Here is a 24,843-nt window from a genome sequence, read left to right on the forward strand (position 1 = left end):
TTGGAATTTTTTGTTTAAATTGTATCTAAAGCCTGATAATTGGGAATCTAAAATCAAACTTTACCTAGATGGGGCGGAGCTCCTGAAATTTCTACAGATATGGGACTTGTGGCAGTTGTTCAAAATCGTTGGAGCCATTTTCGAGAAAATCGCGAAAAACCCTGTTTTTGACAACATTTTCGCCATTTTAGCCGCCATCTTGGATTGCATTCGATAGAAATTGTTCGTGTCGGATCCTTATAGTGTAAGGACCTTACGTTCCAAATTTCAAGTCATTCCGTTAATTGGGATATCATTCGATGAGATATCGTGTACACAGACGCACATACACACACACACACACACACACACACACACACACCACACACACACACACAACACACACACACACACAACACACACACACACATACAGATCAATACCCAAAAACCACTTTTTCGGACTCAGGGGACCTTGAAACGTATAGAAATTTAGAAATTGGAGTACCTTAATTTTTTTCGGAAAGCAATACTTTCCTTACCTATGGTAATAGGGCAAGGAAAGTAAAAATGATAGGGAGAGAAAAAATAAGGCAACCTTTTGCTATTCCTCTCCCAAATTTAGATAACACATACGGTAGTCCGAAATAGGTTAAAGTAGAATCTTTTCAAATATCACAGAATTACTGAAAATAATGATTTCGACTACAAATGAGTTGAGATTAAATTTCTTATCATAAATTATATTGAAAAACATAGAATTATATTAATGCTTAAATATTTAATCTCACTTTATTCATTTATTCTTTATTCATTTATACAATAACTACATTATCAAAAAAATCTGGTGTGGCGCACTCACACTACTTTCCTTGCCGTTATGAAAATTGATCACGTGACGCTAGTGTTCACGCGCATAAGAGTCTACTATTCAAAGATTTGAGCCAGCTGGTGACAGGATAATAACGCTGGAGACACACGAGGTCTGCTATCTCTTCATAGTGAATGATTTAATAGAATCAACAGTTGCCAACAGTTTGCAATTGAAATAATAATATTTTCTCGAATTTCGAGCTTATTTTAAATTTTAGGTGAAAATGTTACTAAACATTAATTGTAGAGATTTTCATGCTCAATCTTTTCCATTTGGAATTTTTTGTTTAAATTGTATCTAAAGCCTGATAATTGGGAATCTAAAATCAAACTTTACCTAGATGGGGCGGAGCTCCTGAAATTTCTACAGATATGGGACTTGTGGCAGTTGTTCAAAATCGTTGGAGCCATTTTCGAGAAAATCGCGAAAAACCCTGTTTTTGACAACATTTTCGCCATTTTAGCCGCCATCTTGGATTGCATTCGATAGAAATTGTTCGTGTCGGATCCTTATAGTGTAAGGGCCTTACGTTCCAAATTTCAAGTCATTCCGTTAATTGGGAGATGAGATATCGTGTACACAGACGCACATACACACACACACACACCACACACACACACACACAACACACACACACACACACACACACACACACACACACACACCACACACACACACATACAGACCAATACCCAAAAACCACTTTTTCGGACTCAGGGGACCTTGAAACGTATAGAAATTTAGAAATTGGAGTACCTTAATTTTTTTCGGAAAGCAATACTTTCCTTACCTATGGTAATAGGGCAAGGAAAGTAAAAATGATAGGGAGAGAAAAAATAAGGCAACCTTTTGCTATTCCTCTCCCAAATTTAGATAACACATACGGTAGTCCGAAATAGGTTAAAGTAGAATGTTTTCAAATATCACAGAATTACTGAAAATAATGATTTCGACTACAAATGAGTTGAGATTAAATTTCTTTCAATCATAAATTATATTGAAAAACATAGAATAATATTAATGCTTAAATATTTAGGCTATTCAACCTCAATGTTGTGTTTGGAAAAACTGTAGTCTTTGTAGCCTTTACTTCTGCCTTAGTTGAATCTTGATAATTTTCTCTAATAATCATATAAACATTATTATAAACTACATAAATCACTAAATTATATAAACAACTTATTGTGAGACTCCAAACTGGCAACACTTGTTGAATGGAAAGCATTGGCTCTATTTACAAGGAATACTGTCAGTTCACACCACAAATGACTCTGAGCTCTAGCCATCAGTAAGAACTCACTACGCTCGTTCAATAACATAGGGCCTTCAGACAGATCCTAGTGGAATGTGTTTTCAAATATCATAGGATTACTGAAAAACATATTCATCGAATGGCCAAATAATGATATTGTATTAAATGGAACTTGAAAATAGGCTCTTAAAACTGTTGTATTAGAGTTTTAGTAATAGGATATAAGGGTTCCAAGACAAGAATAGGGATGCAAGGGTGGAGAGAAAAAGGGTGTAAAGGGAAAATAATGGGGTGATGAAAAATAAATCATTCCCAGGAGATGGTGGAGAGGATGGGTTGAGACACAGGGATGGCGTCCCAAAGATAATGAAGAAGAATAAGAATGAGGAAGTGAAAATTCGAAAGAACGTTGGTTGAGAAGATGGAGAAGAAGAAGAAGAGAAATAAAAAGAATCAGAAGAAGAGTGGAAAAGAAACAGAATAAAATTGACGAAAGTACTGAAGAATCATAACCTCTTTTGGACAAATTTTCAATCGAAATTCGGGAATGGAATAGTAAGGACTATAAGCCTGTTTTTCTATTTTCAATCATTTTATGATTATGTGTTTTATAGTTGTTGATTAAATAAATAAATAGAGGTGGAATATAAGGAGAAGGAGTAGAGATAAGGGAGAGAAGTGATGTGAATTGGAATGAATAGGATGATGTGGAGCAGTAGATTGATTGATTGAGTACTTTATTTATGTAGATTACAATATATACTGGCTTATACACTTATATACAATAGCTTAAAATACAGCAAAATTATTATAGATGAATTTACATAATATAGAATAAGAAAATAGTGACCGAACAGTATATAATATGAAAAAAGCAATTTGGAATAACTATAGATAAAATTGTTATGCATCAACATAAATTGGCGGAGCTTTGGACATATCAATGTCCATTCTTCGGAAAGAATATTCAAAATATCCTTCCCACTAACTCTCTACTAAAACACTGATGGAAGATGGAGAGGAAGAAACGAAAAAAGTAGAAGAAGCGGGAGGAGAAGGAGAAGAACGAAGAAAAAATGAACGAAGTAGAAGGATATGTAAGAGAAGAGGAAGAATGTTTCAGAGAAGAAGTATTTGAAAAAGAAAAATAATGGAGTAGTAATAGACGAAAAAAGGGTGGCAAGAGAAGAAATAACATTGAGGAGAAGACGATAGGCCTCAAAAGCGAAGCTAATTCATTGAACCCTCCCCACAGTGACATTCACTTTAAACCTTCAGCATTCCTATACATAATAACATATATGCTTCCCATCTAATCAATGCTGACAGTTTAACGTGAATCTCACCATAGTATGGTGATACGAAAAAAGTGCATGGAATTTTCGAAACATCTGCTAGCTAGTTCCTGCTTCATGATGATGTGATGTCCCTAGTCCAAGTTTTTGTCTAGTTTTGGATTCTGGAGTCTCTTTCGTCACTAGAAAGTTTTTAAAAGTGTTGAACATCTTGATGGGGGCTGTATTAAAAATCGTGATTCAAATCCGTTTTTAAAAAATATTTCAGTATCTTACTGTATGGCATAATAGCTTCTTGCATATTTTACAGTACCTACCTTACTGTTTATCACAATATCTTGAGACATTCTTTGATGAAGAAAGAAAAAAGTATAAAATGAAAATGAGAGAATTTCCACATTTCTCCTGTAATGACTCATATCATATGAATATAATCACTTGAACATTATCTTTATTATCTACTTATAATTATCTTAATTTATATTATCTAATTTAATTCTATTGTAACTTCCAACAGTCAACTGTTTTTATTTGTAATACTTATATTCTTGTTTATTTGAATACTGTTGTATCTTGTTTACTTGTTTTGTATTGTACTGTTGTTTAGTGCAACGGGTCTATCGAGACCTAGCACGTCATAATAAAAATCAATCAATCTTTACTGTAGTTATTTTCCAGTATATTTTAAAATTGTATAGAAACTACGTTAAAAACTAAAGTTATTTTGGACCAAGTCATTACCCAAATTCGGGAATAATAACAAAAGGATTGCCTTATTATTATTAATTGTATGTACCTACCAAAGCTATTTACGGTAGTGTATTCTATAAAAATTTCACATAAAATATACAATCTTTAACAAATATCTAGAACTACCATATAGTAGAATATACAGGGTGTTTTAGAAGTTCTTGAGAAAAATTCCTTAGTAAAAAAAACAAAATGGCAGCTTTAAGGCTAACCGCTGAGTTTTGGACACTTAAAATACGACATTCGTAGTCTCCTATCATCCAGGAACAATACCCTAAAATGTTCGACACTACTTCTGAAACACCCTGTATAGTATGGGAGATTTGGAAATAATTAAGCAAATTACAGAACTTACTTCTGTGTGTAAACATGAATATCCCTAAATCCAAACTTATAATATAATAAAGGAAAGAATCGGCTTATACACATACACGGGATAGGAAATTCACGAATGACACATCATCACGTCTGAACTACTGGACTGATTAACTTGAAATTTCGCTTATAGATTCCGAGGATGGTTATAGACCTATTTCAAATTCTTCAATATCTCAGAAGGTCAAGCTTTCAGTTTGTCAAGTTTTTAATTGGACCCTTGCGGAGCGGGGGTTACCTGCTCGTTTGTGAAAATAAAGAATTTGTAAGAAAATTGATTCAGTAAAGACTTTTATTCTTCAGTAAAGAAAGTGAACAAAAGTACAAACAAAAAAGAAAATATAGCTTCTGTGAAATTAGAACAATTATCTACTTACAATAATATATATTCTAAAATATAATCTCTAAATTCATTGAGAAAGACACTCCCGAGAAATTTCTATGTGGGAGATGCCATCAAAGAGCAATTATCTTCAATTATTTTTACTTTCCTTGCCCTATTACCATAGGTGGTAAGGAAAGTATTGCTTTCCGAAAAAAAATTAAGGTACCCCAATTTCTAAATTTCTATACGTTTCAAGGTCCCCTGAGTCCAAAAAAGTGGTTTTTGGGTAATGGTATGTAGGTGTGTGTGTGTGTGTGTGTGTGTGTGTGTGTGTGTGTGTGTATGAGTGTATGAGTATATGTGCGTCTCTGTACACGATATCTCATCTCCCAATGAACGGAATGACTTAAAATTCAGAACTTAAGGTCCTTACAATATAAGGATCCGACACGAACAATTTCGATCAAATGTAATTCAAGATGACGGCTAAAATGGAGAAAATGTTGTAAAAAACAGGGGTTTTAGAAGTTCTTGAGAAAAATTCCTTAGTAAAAAAAAACAAAATGGCAGCTTTAAGGCTAACCGCTGAGTTTTGGACACTTAAAATACGACATTCGTAGTCTCCTATCATCCAGGAACAATACCCTAAAATGTTCGACACTACTTCTGAAACACTCTGTATAGTATGGGAGATTTGGAAATAATTAAGCAAATTACAGAACTTACTTCTGTGTGTAAACATGAATATCCCTAAATCCAAACCTATAATATTATAATAAAGGAAAGAATCGGCTTATACACGTATACACGGGATAGGAAATTCACGAATGACGCATCATCACGTCTGAACTACTGGACTTATAACTTGAAATTTTGCATATATAGGTTCCGAGGATGGTTATAGACCTATTTCAAATTCTTCAAGATCTCAGAAGGTCAAGCTTTCAGTTTGTCAAGTTTTTAATTGGACCCTTGCGGAGCGGGGGTTACCTGCTCGTTTGTGAAAATAAAGAATTTGTAAGAAAATTGATTCAGTAAAGACTTTTATTCTTCAGTAAAGAAAGTGAACAAAAGTTCAAACAAAAAAGAAAATATAGCTTCTGTGAAATTAGAACAATTATCTACTTACGATTCTAAAAATATCAATCTCGTGCACCTGGAAGCCCAAATTTCAATTTTCCTTCTAGATTTTTCAGAATTAATGTTGAAATTCATCTATGCTACCGTACATGAAGTTCCATAGGCTACGTTGTTGAGCCCTAAGTGTGTTTTTTTATGAGGAGGTTATAATGCTGTTACAAGACTATCATTTTCGAACGGCCGTGTAGCTAATTTTTTCCCTCGAAACGTATTATTATCAATTATTTTTTGAAGGAATTTGTTTTCATTACAATTGAACTTGGATTTTATCAAATAATTATTTTTAATGTAAAATTTTGCCACCAGTACAAATGAAATGGACATAGTCTTCATGCTGTAGGCCTATGATTGAATTTCATAAGAAAAACATGAATAGATCACAATAAAATAAGTAATAATTTATATTCTTCAGTTATAATGTACTATCAGACACGAATTCGCAGTGAAACGAGTATTTTAGGTATTTTGTTTGGAATTGGGAAAACAAAAGGCTGCCTGATTCAAATTGAGGAGGATCCTAATCGAACTAAAATTTATTGATGTATTGGAAAAATCAATATGATTCTGTGAGGTTTTCAAGTATTATGTATTCTTCAGTTTTCTATACTATAATAAAGGAAAGCACTGGCTTATACAGGTAAGGAATAGGGAATTATGTTTGACGCATCATCACGTCTGAAATATACTCAACTGATTAATTTGAAATTTTGCATATAGATTCTTAATTAACCGAGGATGGTTATTTATGCCTATTTCAGTTCTTCAAGATTTCATTACGTCAAGTTTTCAATTTGCAGTTTTAAAATAGACCCTTGCGAAGCACGGGTTACCTACTATTACTGGTATAAATGAGGCAACGCTGGTTAGAACTATGAACAAAATATAGTGAGTTTCATTTCAAACCATCAGCATTCCTTATAAATAACCTCAATGCTTCCCATCGCTGGATTGAATCTGACTAAAGAAAAAATCTCGTAACAAATTTCTCCAATTTTCAAAACCAATCGAACAAAACCGCATCTAGCAATTTGTGTTACAGTAGATGAGCTCAGAAATTCCTCGGATTCCTTCAAACCACGATCACTGGACTCATTCTCATTTTTCAGATAGGTAATCAATTTTTGGTGACTATATATACAACCTCGTCATCAACAAATACGTCGCTCATCTACCTATATACACAGACATTCTCTTGCTTTATCTCTTCCTAATTGTACTGTTGTTTCATTTGTCTATCTTTCTTTAATCCATGTTGAGTTATTTTGATGACTGCATAACTCGTCAGCAACTACAGTAAAAAAATCCACTCTTATAATATCTAGATTGAAGTATAGTATTTAAATGGAGTAAAGAAGTTTATTTTCTCCATCTCTTGCTTCTTCTTTTCTTCTTCTTCTTCTTCCTCTTCCTTCTATCTTCTTCTTCTTCTCTTCTTCTTCTTCTTCTTCTCTTCTTCTTCTTCTTCTCTTCTTCTTCTTCTTCTCCTCCTCCTCCTCCTCCTCCTCCTCCTTCTTCTTCTTCTTCTTCTCTTCTTCTTCTTCTTCTTCTTAATTTACCGAGGATGGTTATAGGCCTATTTTTATTTCTTCAAGATTTCATTACGTCAAGTTTTTAATTAGACCCTTGCGGAGCACGGGTTACCTACTAGCACAAATAAAACTAGGAGATTGTTGAAAGAGGAGAATTAAGTAGCTTGTTGACGGAGTAAACTAGTGAAAAAGAGTGAAAATTAGTTGAAAAAGGATAGAAAATAGTATTTTAAAATGAAAGATAGAGAAAGCTATCTAGATAGAACAAGTATCTGGTATGAAAATGATGGAAAATTATATTTAGATAGTTAAGAGAAAATCAGTGGTAAATAAAAAAAAGTAGAATAGGTAGAAAAATCAGTGGGAAAGGAAGAAAATCAGTAGAATAGGGAGAAAAAATTAGTTGAAAAGAGAGAAAAACAGTAGAATAGCTAGATAAAACCAGTAGAAGATGTACGTAAAATAAGCTGGAAAGAGATAATCAAAATCATGGGAGCTTGACTAGAAATAGAGAAAAAGTAGTAGAGTTTATAGAAAATTATTGGGAGGAAAAGATGAGAATGTCAGATGAAATTAGCGATTGATATCTAGAAAAAAGTAGAAGATAGAGGAGAAAATTGAAGAGAGATTGATTGATTGAGTACTTTATTTATGTAGATTACAATATATATTGGCGTATACACTTATATACAATAGCTTACAATACAGCAAAATTATGGATGAATTTACAAAATATAAATTAAGAAAAAAATATTGAGCTGTAGGAGAGAGAGAGAGAGAGAGAGAGAGAGAGAGAAGAGAGAGAGAGAAAAGGAAACAATCAGTCGATGACATGAAAAATAAGGCAGAGGAAATATAAATAACTTATTTATTAAATAAATAAATATTAGTTAAATATTAAATATATTACAAGGAATGCTGACAGTTTGAACCCCAAACCCACAAACGACTCGAGGATCTTGTCAGTAAGCAGTAAAAAGAGAACTCACTACACTCGCAATTATAAAATATAGAATCATATAAAATTAAATCTTATTTCAGTGGAAAGTGAAGAGAAAATTCGATGGAAGAAAGAGAAAAATACAGACATTTTTTTAAAGTAACAGAGAGGGAATATTAGAGAGATGGAATAAAAGATAGAGTAAGGAATTGAAAGAGCGGTTAGAGTCAGATTTCTGAGACTCAGTGCCGGTTGCACAAAAGTTGGTTAAAATTTAAACCGTGATTAATTCCACGAGAACCAATCTGAGAAGCTTTCTTTTCAAAAAAGCCTTCTTTGATTGGTTCATTCTCTCTCCTCCTAATCTCTGAGACCCGGTTGTACAAAAGCAGGTTAAATTTTAACCGTGATTAATTTCATGTGAACCAATCAAAGAAGGCTTTTTTGAAAAGAGGGCTTCTCTGATTGGTTCTCGTGAAATTAATAACGGTTTAAATTTAACCTGCTTTTGTACAACCGGGTCTCAGAGATTTAGAGGAGAGAGAAAGAGGAAGATGAATGTAGTGAGTTAATTGGTGAAAGATAAAAATTATTACTAGAGGATGGAAAGAGAGAAAAAATCATATTTTATTTGGCATCCATCTAAACTCTTTTTAACAAAACAGTGAATCTGTAAATGAGAGAAAACTTCAGAAGAAACGGGAAGAAACTTGCTAAGAAAGGGAATAAAGAGTAAGGAATTAGAAGAGTGGGACAGTAAGAGAGAGGAAGAGAGCGAGTAAGAGAGAATCGTCCTTGCTGAAGGAATGTGCTGGGGAATTGAATTTACCCGAGTCATGTTGCCAGGCATTAGGATGATGTACATTCCTTTGTATTGTAGATTTTTGTGGGACTAATTTCCTGTAGCCGTCATTATTTCATAGATAAATCTTGTAGAGGAAATTGATAGATAGCGCCGTACAAGTGAGTTGCACTTATGCACCATGTACTGCAATCACATTAAATTGCCTTTATATTCTCGTATGATTTGTTTTAATGAATGAAGCGAGAAGTTTGTAGTCTTCTGACGCCGACTGTGCATCTAATTGTTTTGTTTCATTTTATTGTATACTAGCAGGTAACCCGTGCTTAGCACAGGAGAAAATGTAAATGTAAAAATGTAAAATGCAATCTCCTTATGTCCAGGAAACATGAAAAAATATAATTATTTTGTTCAAAATTACTTGGATAATCTTCATAAGAGTTACGTTGCCGGTCCTCAGTCTTGTCAATGCCTTCTATAGACGGCAGCTAATACAGGTTTATTGATGTAATATTAACTGTTCATTCTTGTTTAAAATAATCAATTATAATTTATTAAGCAAGAAATTATATTTTTCAATAATAATTTAATAATGAATTTATAATAATTACGATGAAATATTTTGTTAATTAATTATTAATTCTGCATTGTTAAAAGACGATCTGGCAACAGAGCAAAGCGAGAAAGAGACAGCGCTATCCGCTTTGTTGAATGAAGGACAAGGATAGCAATACCATTGCTAATCAAACACTGCCATTATAACGTGGACCCCACTATAGCTAAAATCATCTGGATAATGTTTCAAATGTTTGTTGTCAGATTAGATATTATTATTGATTATTGTCTAAGAGGAAACCTAGTAAATGTATTTAGTATCTAATGTGAGTATCAGTATCCTATACTATTAAACGAGCAACTTCTGTTAATATGTTCAGATGTTTGTATTTCACCGGATCTCGAAAACGGCTTTAACGATTCTCACGAAATTCAGAACATAGTAGGTTTATAATATAAAGATTCGATTGCACTAGGTCTCATCCCTGGGAAAACTCGCTGAAGGACATTAAAAGGATAATTATTCATCCTTGGAAAAACAGCTGATAATAATTATTTCGTCGTCTGTTGGTGATGGAAGTGAGTGAGCGAGTTCATGTGTGTAGGACTGTGTCAAAATGATGACTCAGCTGTTGAACTTTTGTAATCATTCAATCAGGTACTTAGTGCCGGTTGCAAAAAAATCCAGTAGATCCATCTTTTTGAAATGGTCTTCTCTGATTTGGTTCACGTGAAGTTGATCAGGATTAAAATTTAACCGGCTTTTGTGCAACTGGGCCTTTGTGAGGGAAATTTTTGCATTTCTCTGGGAATTAATCTCAATTTACTGTGATTAGATGGAACATTTCTGTATGAATGTTATTATAATTTCTTCTTTCGTAATACATTTTTATGCTTTCGTACTCCAGAGCGAAGCTCGGTCCCCGATCTTGTATTTAATGTGAGGTGTGATTGTGAAATTGCTATGGCATCCTTTCTTCATTAACGTTCACTAGCTTAATTTTTTAAAAATTGTGTTATATGTAAATAAATATTACCATCAATAATTATCATTATCATATATTCAACAAAACAATTTGTACTATTAATTTGTATTTCTAAAATCAAGTTATATTGAAAAAACAACGTTTAATTTTTGTCACATCCACATTTATTGTACTTTTGTACAGGGCTGCAGTTTCGTGTTGAAACCAACTCACTACAGCTGAAGATGTGTTGCTTTCAACACCAAACTGCAGTCTTGTATAAAAGTATAATAAAATGTGGATGTGACAAATAAAACTGTGTTTTTCAACTATGGAAAAATTCCACAATATCAATTCTCATTCATCAAATTTTATCAAGTTATATTTTTTAATATAAATTAAAACAGGAGACACACGACATAGATAGATCAAAAAGACTTGAAAACTTACATTATAATCGGAAATTTTCGAGGAACTGTGTCCCCTTTCTCGACCGAGCAGAGTCAGATTTTTTTTATTTCCATGTAAAGATTTTTTATATTTTCATGTATTAAATCATTGTTTTTTCACCCAGAACTTATCAGTTTCATTAGTTTATAAATTCATATAGAATTTTGAATAATTACTATTTTTTTGTGTTTTTAGAACTATGGACACCTCAGCAACAGAATCGCCCCTAGATGTGCTCTCGAGAGCAGCCACCATGCTGCAAGACAACGCACCTCTCCCTCCCTCTTATGGTGAGTCCCACTTTTAACATTTTTCAATTATTTATTAATTTTCATTAAGTTAATAACAATGAAGGCGTGTTTTCATATTCCCTTTGGCTTTAAAACTACTTCACTTATCTGCATGAAACTTTGGGAATACGTTGTGTGAACGTTGGTGAAGGTTTCTGACGAGTTGATAGAATTGGCTAACTAGGAATTCGCTGACTCCATGTTAAACTGCCGTATGAATCAAAACTGCTCTGATCGTATGGTATTAATTCATATGGCGAGTCAGTGAATTCCGAGCCCTATCAACCCTTTCTGACTATTTATAGTGAGGTCCACGTTATAATGGCAGTGGAAAAAGATAGGAAAACAGCTTTGCCGATTCTCTGCATTCTATAGGGGATAGCTGATACCGGTATATCTGATGTAATTTTTCACTATGGACTCAAAATTGGACAAAAATCGTGAAGTGTAAACATAACCTATTTTTGGACAATTTCTATCTAAATTTGGGAAAGGAACAGTTTTGGGCTTTAAGCCTGTTGTTCCTTTCCCAATCATCCATAGTTGAGAATTATATTGTTTCTTTCAATGCATAAAAAAATATAATAATTGTATGAATGTAATATCAATTTTTCATTCTTGTTTAAAAAATCAAATTTTATTCGTCACGAAAATATATTCTTCAATGATTGAATAATACATTTTCATAATTGAGATTAAATATTTTGTTCATTAATTTTACTCCTTCATTGTTGAAAAACGATTTGGCAACGATGAGGAGCTAGAAAAGGATAGCAATATCTGTTTTGTCGAATGATAGACAAGGATAGCAATACCAATGTTGATCAAATACTGCCATTATAACGTGAACCTCACTATAGAAATTCTAAGTATTCCAAATTTAAGGGTAATTTTCAAAGGTTTCTATTACGGTATACGATTTGTTATTACAACAGTATTCAAATCCCAAAACAAAGTTGAATCAAATCCGTAATCATGATAGTCTAGGATTTGTATACTTGGATAGGGCTTGGATGACCCCAGAGTCTGAGTCACATCTTTACGGTCAGATTAGATAAGCGACATGCACATGGTTCTTATTTTGGGAGGGTGACTGCATGAGGGCAGCTCAACTAACTTGGACCTGAATAATCAATAGCAATAGTTGATTAAGTTTAACTCCCGTTAAACTGCAATTGAGCATAAGGGCCGTAGACCTGAATATGTTTTTATTTAACAGAAAACAAATTAAAATACAATAGAAGATAGTAACTTTTATGAAACTAAGTTTTAGAATATTACTAAAGCTGGGTTTACTCCAAAGTTAATAACAAAATGTTGATAACTTAATCCTTATAGATTCTATTAGATTGAACATAACTTATCATACACCTGATGAACATATGTGTTTGTCAAGTTCCGTTCAATCTAATAGAATCTATAAGGATTAAGTTATTAACATTTTGTTAATAACTGTGGTAATAATAATAATAATATTCGAGTGACCTGGCTGGCTCAGGTCTGGTGTCAGAGTTTTCAGGTCGTAACTGATCAATTTCAGGGCCTCTGACATGACCTAACGACTGCTTTTTAGGCAGCCGGGACCGACGGCTTAACGTGTCCCTCCGAAACACGGTGGTAAATAACTGTGGTGTAAACCCAGCTTGACCGTTTCAGAATTACTTACCTAGAATCTTACCTAGTTTTAGAATTTTACCTAGTTTTAGAATCTTACCTTAGAATTCTTACCTAGAATTAATTTCCGGTGGTAAAGCTTGTAGGTCTATTTATCTCTTATTATTATCCCTCTCATTACAAACGCACAAGCCTGAGGCTCATGCGACATCATCGTCAACAAAAATTCTAATATCTGATTAGACAGTATGAAGCAATGTATCTAAAATGTATCTACAATGTATCTTAGTTTTTTACATTAATTTATAGTTTAGTGATGTACAGTGATATTTTTTGTACCACTATGAGTCTTGTTAGACTCAGTGGAAATTATCATATTTTATAAATAAATAGATAAAACGTTTCTATGCTACATTCCTTGGTATCAGGCAACCTGCAAGTAATCCGAAAAAATATGATGAAATCGTCAATTTCAACGACTTTTCAATATCTTATCAGTAATCTATCAATCTATCCTATCAATCCATCAGTATCATATTAATTTCAACGGCTTCTCAGTATCCTATCAGTAATCCGTAGGCCTAATGTTTAAGAGACAACACCAATTATTCGAATAGTTGTTATTAGAATGAAGTCAATAATTTGGACCATTTCTAGTTATCAAATAAAGGATTTGAATACAATTATCTATAAAAGAAAAATCGTCTGATGACAGCGTTCTAGATAACTCTCACGATTGAATTAGCATTTGGATCACAAGTAGAATAGTATTCAATAATATTCTCTATTTAGAAAAACATATTTCTTTTCATATTTGAATAATTTGAATTAGAATAAGTAAATTTAACCATCGTCAGTAAATAAAAAAAACCAATAGTAGGTCATTAGACAAAGAAAATCCTGTAACACATTTTTATTTTATTAGAAGTAGGTAAGTAAAAATTTAACCATGGTCAGTATATAACATACCAATAGTAGGTCAACAAAATACTGTAACACATTTTTATTTTATTGATGTTTGACAAATTATTAATGATAAGTAGGCTAGTTAAATATTCTCCAGTAGCCTCACTATTGATCATCATAAAACTATGCAATCACTATTCTTTTGTCGTTTGCTTTTTGTGTATGCGCGTACGTGCGTTCGTATGTGTGTTGTGTACTTTCTTTAGTGATTGTTTTGTGGTATGAGACACTTTCACACACATTCCTTCGAGTACCGTCTCAGCTGACAGAAATTAATGACATCATTCCTGTATGACATGTGCCTTCCTCCACTTACGGACTTCAAATATATCGACTATTGATAATCGAAGTATAGATTATCCTTGATCGTTCATGTTGGTATCACTTGTCCATTTGGTTTGACAATGTCATGTGATTTGGGCCCTCTATATCATAGAGTAAAGATACCTTCAAAACAATATAATCTTTGTCTCTAGTGACCTTGCCAACATGATTTGATATTGATTGGGTGGGGGTTTGGTGTTTGGGGTTTAGAATAGAATAAAATGACTGCCTTTATTTTATACCTAGTGACACCTATTTGACACCATTTGATACCTAGTGACACCATTTATTTGATACCTAGTTTAGATAGGGTGTTTGAATTGAATTGAACTGAATCGCTGTCTTTATTAAAAAAAACCTGGGAGGGTGAAGTTAGGGCGCAGCCGGCACTCTTTTACACTTAACCCTCCATTGATTCATTAATTACAACTGAAACAAACATCATAAAACCATGAATTCAAGTAAAAGAAAACAAAATAACTTCAACAAAAAGTTTGGTGATAGAAAGAGCAAAAAGGAGGATGTTGACTACTCTCCCAAAATTGTTTTTAGAAGTACAGTCTCTAAAAATGTAATTATTATTAAACGAAAATCCTAATTAAATGCTGTAGACTAAAAATATATTTAAAATCTTTGTTATTGTAAAATTTCAATTTTCATTCCATTACTTTCAAAATCTATGAATTAGATTTATAACTTTTAACTTAAATTGTATAATTCCACTTTTCATTCCATTACTTTCAAAATCTATGAATATTGAGTGATGAGTAGACTTATTACAATTTCTTTTCTTTTACATCCCTTCTCTCTCCTCACTGTTTCACAAACCTTTTTCTCCAAACTGTTATCTGTTGTTGGAAACTATAGCTGGAGAGGTATTCCTTGTCTCTTCTCTTTAGCATACCCTACAATGTAGGTAATTATTGTTTCTGCTTGGTTTTTGTTTATTGTAACCCTATTATAATATTTTTTCGTGTGTTTGAATTACACATTTATGAATTAACGATACGGTTTCTTTCAATATAATTATTATTACTAATGAGATAGTAATTGCTCTAGCCAATTTTAATGAGTTTAATAGTTTCAACGTTCATCAAACAATATTGTTGTTGAAAAAATGATTTGAGGTAATTTCACATAGTGTGCATCTTGGATCTCTTTTTTGGGCTCACGGTAGAGGGGGGGGGTTGTAACCTGTAACCCCCTTCGCTAATCCATTTACGCATGTACTCCTCTTTTGGACAATAAACGATACATCGATACGTGTATTATTTATCGATTCTGTCTAGCGATATCTCGATTCTTTATATCACTATTGCTGCTGGCTGACTGCTGTGGGTTGTGTAATGTAGTCAGTCAATACAAATAATGTGTGTCAATGCTAGATGATTAACTGCGGTTTTGTCTGTTGCTGAAGTTTAATGTTGTAATCAAATGATTGTTTATAGGAACTCCCAGCTATTGCATGGGTTCATGTGTTTGTACTGTCATAATATATGGAAGATTTTTTACTTTTTTGTGCTTTATGTTTCAAGTCAAATTGTAAAGTTTTTGAGGAAAAACTTCTCATTTGAAAATAACTGTACTAAACATTTGTAATATTGTTACGCGAGAGTTTGTGATTGCCTTGTCATATTCTCCAAATGATTCAAATCGAAATACTGAATTTTATTTGGGGATTTCATATTCTTGGCTCCATAGAATGGAATTTAGATAATTTTTCCATGAACCTAGCTGTCAATTGAGTGGTCAAATCTATACATGTTCGAGTAGGTATATGAGCAGGGACTCCTTCTGTTTCTTCAAAATAGGAATTTATTAAAAAAATTTATTGAATTTTTCCATGAACCTAGCTGTCAATTGAATGATCAAATCTATACATGTTCGATTAGGTATATGAGCAGGGGCTCCTTCTGTTTCTTTAAAATAGGAATTTATTAAAAAAATTTATTGAAAAGTCTTGTCCCGAAAACAAGACTCTGCTAACTACTACAAAAACTACTACTGTAACGATCCATTTTTCTCGAGGCCTCAAAAATAGGAAAAATCTGTCAAGAAACATTTTTAACGATCGATGAATAGTTGGAGTCAAGGTAGAATTTTGAACAAGGGCACCTAACTATTAACCAACTTCCAACCCTGCTATCTGCCAACCGTCAGATAACGCAGGTCTAGCCCAGCTTACTGATAGTGAAGCAGAACAGAACTTGATTCGTCTCTATCCCAACCTTGTCCTTCATTACTGGCAAAATGATGAATACACAGGACAATGACAGCAATAAAAAAACTCCTAAAAACCTAATTATTTTATCCAATTCCATCTGAATTATATTCAGATCATCCAAAATCTTCTGTTATTAAAAAAATCATTTAATTCTTCTATCATCAACTCTTCTCTTTATTTAAAAAAACTCTTATTTTTATTTTAAAACAGAACTTATCAATAGGCACTACCATGCCAACGAGCTATCCGGTGCATAAAATTGTAAAACTAATAAATTTAATAATTTAAATCAAATTTATTTTGACTAGAACCCCTTAGGTAATACCCGAATAGGGATAAAAATTAGCCTGCTAATAGCAAATCGTTACACTACCAATAACAATGAAGATTGATAGGTGATAAAGTTGAAAAACCACATTACATTACTTGGCAATGGAATAGTTTTCGGCCAATCCTGTTGTTCATACTCAATCATATTTATATGATTTGTGATTGTATCCACGAATAAATAAATAAAAAAATATTTGATTGTTTTGTTGGCTTAGTTGAGTGCTTGTGAAAGCAGTCAAGGAATTTTGAATAATCCGCCTTTGAGAGAAAGTCGGTATCAGTTATCGTTCTCGCCGCAAGATGTCGGGAGCGTCCCAAAACCGAATCTTTTTAGTTCGACTTGTGCTCGCTAGGTGTCGTGCAAGCGGTGATTGCAATCTTCCATGCAATGTGGTTGTGGCATTGATATAGAGAATAAGATTAAGAAGAGCGAAGTCCGCTATGATGCCACTGCGCTAGTGTAGCTACCAGAAATTTCGGGCAAGAAGTCGGGTATTTGTATTCGCTGTGTAGAAAAAGAGCCTTTTTCAAATGATAATATTTTTTTATTGAAGCAACAAAAAATATTCAAAGTATGGTAGTTTCATGCAGTGGTTATGGATGTACGAATCTGCATGTGCCAGATGAAAATATATCTTTTTATACATAAGTATTTTTATATTTTCATCGGTCATGTTTCATGCAGGCTAAGCCTAGTGCCAAATGATCGTTTCAAGGAATATTGTACTTAGGTTGATTCATCATCATTATTTGCCAAGTAATAAAATATAAGTCTCGGTAATATTATAATAAATATTTTATTTCCATAGATCCAATATAGGTATCCATATTCCATTCCATTAATTTGTCTTATATTGTAATATTTTGTGAACTATGAAAATATTGTATGCTAAATTTGTGTTATAAAAAATATTATTTGCTAAAATTGTCTATAAATCCTTCATCATTGCTATTGTTTTATTTTTCCCGTTCTTATAATATGTAGTTATTTATTATCTTATATTAAATATAGGAGTATAGAGTATAGTTAGGTACCTATACTTAAGTTGCAAAACAAATGAGAAACAGTTTCACGAAATATTGTGATAACGGTTAATTTATTATTATTTCCCATCTAATAGAATATACAGTAATATTAGCGATCTATAATTTTTGTTTTATTTTCCCGTTCTTATAATATGTAGTTATTTATTATCTTATATTAAATATAGGAGTATAGAGTATAGTTAGGTACCTATACTTAAGTTGCAAAACGAATGAGAAGCAGTTTCACGAAATATTGTGATAATGGTTAATTTATTATTATTTGCCATCTAATAAAATATATGGTAATATTAGCAATCTATAATTTTTGTTTTATTTTTCTCGTTCTTATAATATGTAGTTATTTATTATCTTATAAATATAGGAGTATAAGAGTATAGTTAGGTACCTATACTTAAGTTGCAAAACGAATGGAAACAGTTTCACGAAATATTGTGATAACAGTTAATTTTTTATTATTTGCCATCTAATAAAATATACGGTAATATTAGCAATCTATAATAAATGTTTTATTTTCCATATCCTGAATACATGATAATAGGAAAATATTGTAAAAATGAGATTCATTTGCTAATAGAATGGATCAAAATCTGTAGTGAGGTAGGTTCACTAAATTAGATGTTTGGTCGAGTTAAAAATAAAGTTCAATGAACAAATCATTGTATCATATGGTAATGGAAATGATGAAAAGTTGAAAAAAAATTATATTGAAATCCATCAAGTATGTCGAAAGATATAACGAAATGAAAGTCAATGTTTTCCCATATAAGTCTGTTTGGGCGCCTGACTTCTTGCCCGATATTCAATGGCGACGAGAAATGAAGGAGGCATCATGCTTCCAAACGCTTGAAGGTATAGCTTAGTCATCTAACTATATATATCAATGGGTTGTGGATTTCCATTCACGTCTCAAGTCGATCCAAATCAGACATGAGTCTGATTTTGTAATCAAAAATTTCTTTTTAATTTATTGTAGGTATTTGACGTGATTGCTATTTTGTCTCCAGTATACAGAAACACATTTTGGTGGGGCCCAAATAAAGGAAAAAGGTCACAAGTGTTATGTGACGACTGTAGTTGACTGACACCCTTTTTGATTTTTGTGAGAGTGCCTAATTAACGGTTGCGCGGGGGGGAGGGTGTTGCTTTTGGATAATATACAGTAGGCTGTCTCATTGATCTTGGTGGTAGAGAAGGGGCATTCCTGGGATAATTAATGGAACTGAATAATGCAACTTAAAATTTAATAGGATTTTTTTTTAAACTGGACAAACTGAGAACTTGACCGAGTGGAATCTTGAAGAGTTTGAAATAGTATGAAATTCGTATCCGTGTATGAGCCAGTTTTTTTCCTTTATTATAGTATAGATGAGTTCTTCAACTTAATGAAGAATTTAATAAAGCTAATAAAGTGAACCTTGCTAACCTAATAAAGTGACAGAACTCAAATCTTGTTTAGAAACCTTCCTCATTTTAATGCCAACCTGACAAAATTGGACTGGTTATTACTTTAGTTGTCAATTTTAACCATCTGTTTAGAAGAGGTAGTCTCTCTAGATTGTAATAATGAACATTATGGTTACCTAACATAATATGGTATGAATTCATGTCCCATGAATGAAATTTGAACATTAATATTGTGAAAAATCTAGAAGGGAAATTGAAATTTGAGCTTCGAGGTGCACGAGATTGATATTTTTAGAATCTATGTGCAAAATTTGGGGATCTAAATCACTCCCGTTTTCCCGGTATGCAATCCACAAGTTGACATGTTTTGATGCGAACAAACACAATCCTACTCTCTCTTTTTTAAAATTCACTCAAGTTTTATAAATATTATGATCTTGAAATTATTGTAGAAGAAGGTACGGTATCTTGCTTTTTCATGTTTTTTTCTATATATTTTTGTAGCCTATACTATTATTATTATTGTACGATACTTTTCTTTTTTCTAAATCCCAATTCACATTTCGCATCTTAGGAACTTCAGTTACGGCATTTCAATTTCCTTCTTCTTGATGAAAAAATCCAGAAATCTCTTTCTCATATTAGAATGATTACTTCAATAATTATTCAACTTTCCAAATAACCCTTCAATTACCCACTAGCATAGACAAAAGATACCAGAATACATTATTCGTCTTTGCCGCTAGTCACTATAAAATGTCTCAGTCAGCTTTTATTTTGGTCCGAAGTATTGTTTCATACTCTCGATCCTTCAATGAGCATTTAGCGATATTTTCCAATATTTTTGAATTCTCAATTTTAACAACAAACTCAATTTATGAATGAAAACATTCCTGGAAAGCTACTACTTGAGACTCTTCGAAGTCTTGGAATAGAACAATAAATTTCTTCCGAAAAATTTTTGCCAACCAGAAGATTTCAATGAATGAAATTAATCTTTTCTACCCAAAAATTCATTCATTATTGTTAACATAACTCTTGCAACAAAATGTAATTTGAGAGAATAGTTAGAAATGCATGTAAGTTGAGTAAATACACTACTGCCAAAGTGTTTTCAGAATTCGTTGACGTAAATTATATTTTTTCTTAATGACTTTGGAATATAACATTCAAAACTATTATTTTATATTTTAATATAATAGAGTAATTTATTCATTAATAATCATTACATTACATCAATGTTTGGGAATAAAGTAAATTCGTATGGCTTTTGTTGGTGGGGAGTCCCTTGCGGGAAGGTTCCACCGCCTGAATATATAATTTGAGCCGTCAATGGGCCTTACGACTGTCATACTTCAGCCGGGACCGACAATTTAACGTGCCCAACCGATAGCACGGGAGTGATCTGGTTAAAAAACTTTTGGTAATAAGAGGGTTTGAACCCGGCCGGATCTCTATGCTGCTACGCAAGCACTCTATCCACTAGATATACCACGGATCACTCCGTTTCGGGAATAATCCCATTTGATAGGTAATTTTTTAGTACTAATACTATAATACTAATTAAACTCTTTGGGAATCCGTTTCTAAATTATGTCTACTTATATCTATATTATTTACTAGCAGGTAACCTGTGCTCCGCAAGGTAATTGAAAACTTGACAATCTAAAAACTTTACCTACTGAAATCTAGAAGAATTTGAAATAGGCCATTAACCATCCTCGTTAAATTAACAATCTATATGGAAAATTTCATGTTAATCAGTCCAGAAATTTGGACGTGATGATGCGTCAACCGTGAATGTCCTATTCCGTACTTGTATAAGCCAATTCTTTCCTTTATTATATTATAGAAGTCACTGTGAGAAAGTACTAATACCAATATATCAATATCAATAGAGTATTGTACAATCCATTGTCAAATCGATTGACATAATGCCATTATAAAGGCTGATTAATTTGTCGATTTCATTATTAGAACTTGTAATGGAGTACAAGAGCTTTAGTAAGATTTCACTTTTAACTGACATCATTTGTTTTACAGATAGCACTTATGTTATTCAGGAATAATGCTGCCAGTATAAAGCAAATCTCACGATAGTTTCCCAAAGAAAGTTTCAATACGGTTTTGTGATAGTGAAATTATCGGGAATCCCATCGTAAATTATTTCTCATCGTTAATTGATTTTCTTGACCTGATTCAGGCTTATGTCCCTTTCTAATTGTTGTCATTTTCAATTTCATTCACTCTCATTTTCAGATCGAAACTGAAATGATTGATTGGTTTGGCATTATTCAAGAGTGATCTTATTTAATGATTAAATATTTAATGATCGATTGATTTATAATCGGGAATTTCTGATTGATCGAATCATGTGCGAGAATTCTACTGATTGTAGGTACTTTCATGTTTATACTTGATAATATTGGTTATTTTCGCAAGGGCTACTCGCATTTATGTAAAAAATTAAAAATCAAAGTACACTATTTTCAACTTTATTTTATTAAGCACGACATCTTCCGACATAATGACATTTTCAAGTGTGATATGTCGTCTAAACATGTCGTGAGTAATAATATGAAATTGAAAAAAGGTATTCTGATTTTTTAATTTTTAAATTACTTTATAATATTAGACTTACTGAAAATTATAATTCAAGTATTTAATGTACTGTAGCCTCCAAAAACTATTGGTACCTATTATATGCCTGAATGAATTAAGCTGCGTTTACACCAAAGTTATTAACAAAATATGTTAATAACTTAATCCTTATAGATTCTATTAGATCGTAAATAACTTATTATACACATGATGAACATATGTGTTTGTCAAGTTCCGTTCAATCTAATAGAATCTATAAGGATTAAGTTATTAACATTTTTTTATAACTTTCGTTTAAACCCAGCTTAAATTAAGGAAAAGATGTCATAAGACAGCAACAACTGAACTGAACAACTTTGAAATATTTTAGAATTTTGAAGCAATTCAAGTTTCTCTTTGTGGATTTGTTAGCAAATACTGTGTGATTTCTGGTCAGACACACCCCATCCTTAATTATTGGAGTTCAATAATTTAAGACATGCTAAGGCGCCATACTTGTCTGAGAATCTCTGACCTGGGGCTCTCATATTTTTGTTTTTTATCAGTTTACCTTTCTCTCTCTCCCTTCTCTCACTCTTTCTTCCTCACACTCTCTCACACCCTTTTTCTCTCTCTCTTCCTCACATTCACTCTCACCCTTTATCTCTCATTCGTATCTCTCAGTTCTCCCTCTCTCACTCTCTATCTCTCTCTCTCTCTCTCTCTCTCTCAATAACTCTGTCTTCTATTAGTGGTGCGGTGTTTTCTTAATGAAACAGGTTTGAGGAACCGCGCCTACAAAATGAATTTACGTTTGAATAGAACCAATTAAAGAATCTTGAAAAATAAAATAGAAACGACGCTTTAAAAATTGACCATAGTAAATGCTGGTAACAGAGTTGATTCATCCGTGGAAAATAATTAATAATCAAATAACCAGGGAATGATCGCAAATTATCAGCTTATTTCTGTGTAGCGGTAAAGGAGATTCATATTGTATAGAACACTTTTTGAGATGTCACAAAGTACTTAATTGAATGAAGTTGTTATTTATTATTATTATTATTTTATTGCTTCAATGATACAAAATTATTATGTAAAATAATTTGGGGAGGATCAACAGGCACAGCCCAAAACTGTTCCTCCCCCGAATATTGATTCATTAAAATAGTCCAGAAAATAGGTTATGTTTCCTCCACTTTATAAACGTTTGCCTGATTTTCTCACCAAACACTTGAAACAATAAATTTTGAATTTAGAAAGATTAAGATCCAAATTAATAACAAAATTCTTAAGTATGTAACGATCATTCTCTGCATTTCAGTAACATTTTTATTGCATAAATCATGTTTGAACTGTGACAAAGTACTTAATTCAATGAAGTACATAATGAATTCATGATTGATAATGGTTAATTATCCGGATTATAATATTTTAATAAATAAGCGTGTCGGCGTATTAGCCATCTAGAGTAGTAGTCGGCCATATTGAATTTATCAATGTAAAAACAGTAATCATTTTTGGAACACATCACGTCTACAGTTTATATTGGATCTTCTTGAAAATATCTTATTAGATGAAGTATTTTATGTAGCAGAGAAATGGCTTTCACAAATTTCAAATATTTAGAAAGAAGTAGTTTTTTTCTTCAAATATATTGAATTATTTCAATTACTTCAATATTAAGAAACGAAGTAATAAGAACCGAACTGAATGTAGAGTCGTTATTGCAAATATTGAAGAAAAGTAGGGAAGACTGGTCCAGTCATCTACTTCGTATGCCAGCAAATAGACTTCCAATTCAAGCTTGGCACTACAAACCCGATGGGAGAAGAGGCGTCGGACGACCGATGAAGAAATGGATGCCGGAACAGGCCAACAGAGCCTAATCCTTGAATGACGATGATGATGATGATGACTTCAATATTATCGAATTATTGATTTTGAAATATTGAAAAGCAATTGGCCTGAGTAATCAAATTTATTGTTTGTAGAGTACAGTGTATGTAGTTGTACTTTCAAAATTATTTGTTAAAAGTAATAGAGCTATTATCATGTGGATTGCTCTCAATGTATCATATTATCTCTGTTTCATTCTAGTATGGATGTATGAATGGGGCAGCATGGCATCCTAAGGACTATACCTCTATTCTCAACAACCTCGAAACCCTTTTTCAAACTTTCCTATTTTCTCTTTCTCACTCTCTTTTGCTCTCACTCTGCCCTCTCTGCCTCCTAATGACCTTCACAAGGTCGTTGGAAAGGCCTGGGAGAGAGAGGTTATTAACTGGGAGTTGAAAAAGAGTAAAAATCCAGTCTTCCTCACACACACACACACACACACACACACACACACACACACCACACACACACACACACACACAAACACATGTACCGATACCGCATTTTTTCTACGACCAGCCCACGTGAAACAAAGTGGATTTGGAAGAGAACGAAAGAGAATGTGATGAAGAAGAAGAGAGAATGAGGAGAAGAAGAAGAGAACTGGAGAAGAAGAAAAAGAGGAAGAGAGAAGGAGATGAGGCTAGATACAAGAGAAGAAAGAGAAGAAGAAGAAGAAGATAGAGTAGGAGAAGAAGAAAAGAAACAAGAGGGGAGAAGGAGGAGGAGGAGAAGAAGAAGAGACGAGAGAAAGAGAAGAAAGAGCTTTAAAAAAAAGTTGAATTCTTTGGTTAAGACAAAAAATGAAACAAATTAGGTGATAATAATGTGAAAAGCAGGATATGAGGGAGAAAGAATAGGAAAACTAGATCAACAGTAAAAATATAAAGGAGATGTAGAGGAGGAGAATAAACTACCGAAGGATGAAAAGA

At 32.7% G+C, this 24,843-nt stretch overlaps 1 protein-coding gene across 6 annotated transcripts in view; it reads left to right on the plus strand.

Moving 5' to 3' along the window:
• Positions 1-24,843, plus strand: part of LOC111047728 (A-agglutinin anchorage subunit) — a 69,741-nt gene that overhangs the window by 2,794 nt on the left and 42,104 nt on the right. For all 6 annotated transcript variants that reach the window (XM_039440264.1, XM_039440260.1, XM_039440262.1 and 3 more), the window contains exon 2: positions 11,426-11,520. In XM_039440264.1, coding sequence (XP_039296198.1) covers positions 11,430-11,520 — 91 coding nt within the window. In that variant the 5' untranslated portion in view covers positions 11,426-11,429. The remainder of the gene's footprint in view (positions 1-11,425; positions 11,521-24,843) is intronic.

The sequence above is a fragment of the Nilaparvata lugens genome, chromosome 13 (genome assembly GCF_014356525.2).
Source record: "Nilaparvata lugens isolate BPH chromosome 13, ASM1435652v1, whole genome shotgun sequence".
NCBI lineage: Eukaryota > Metazoa > Arthropoda > Insecta > Hemiptera > Delphacidae > Nilaparvata > Nilaparvata lugens.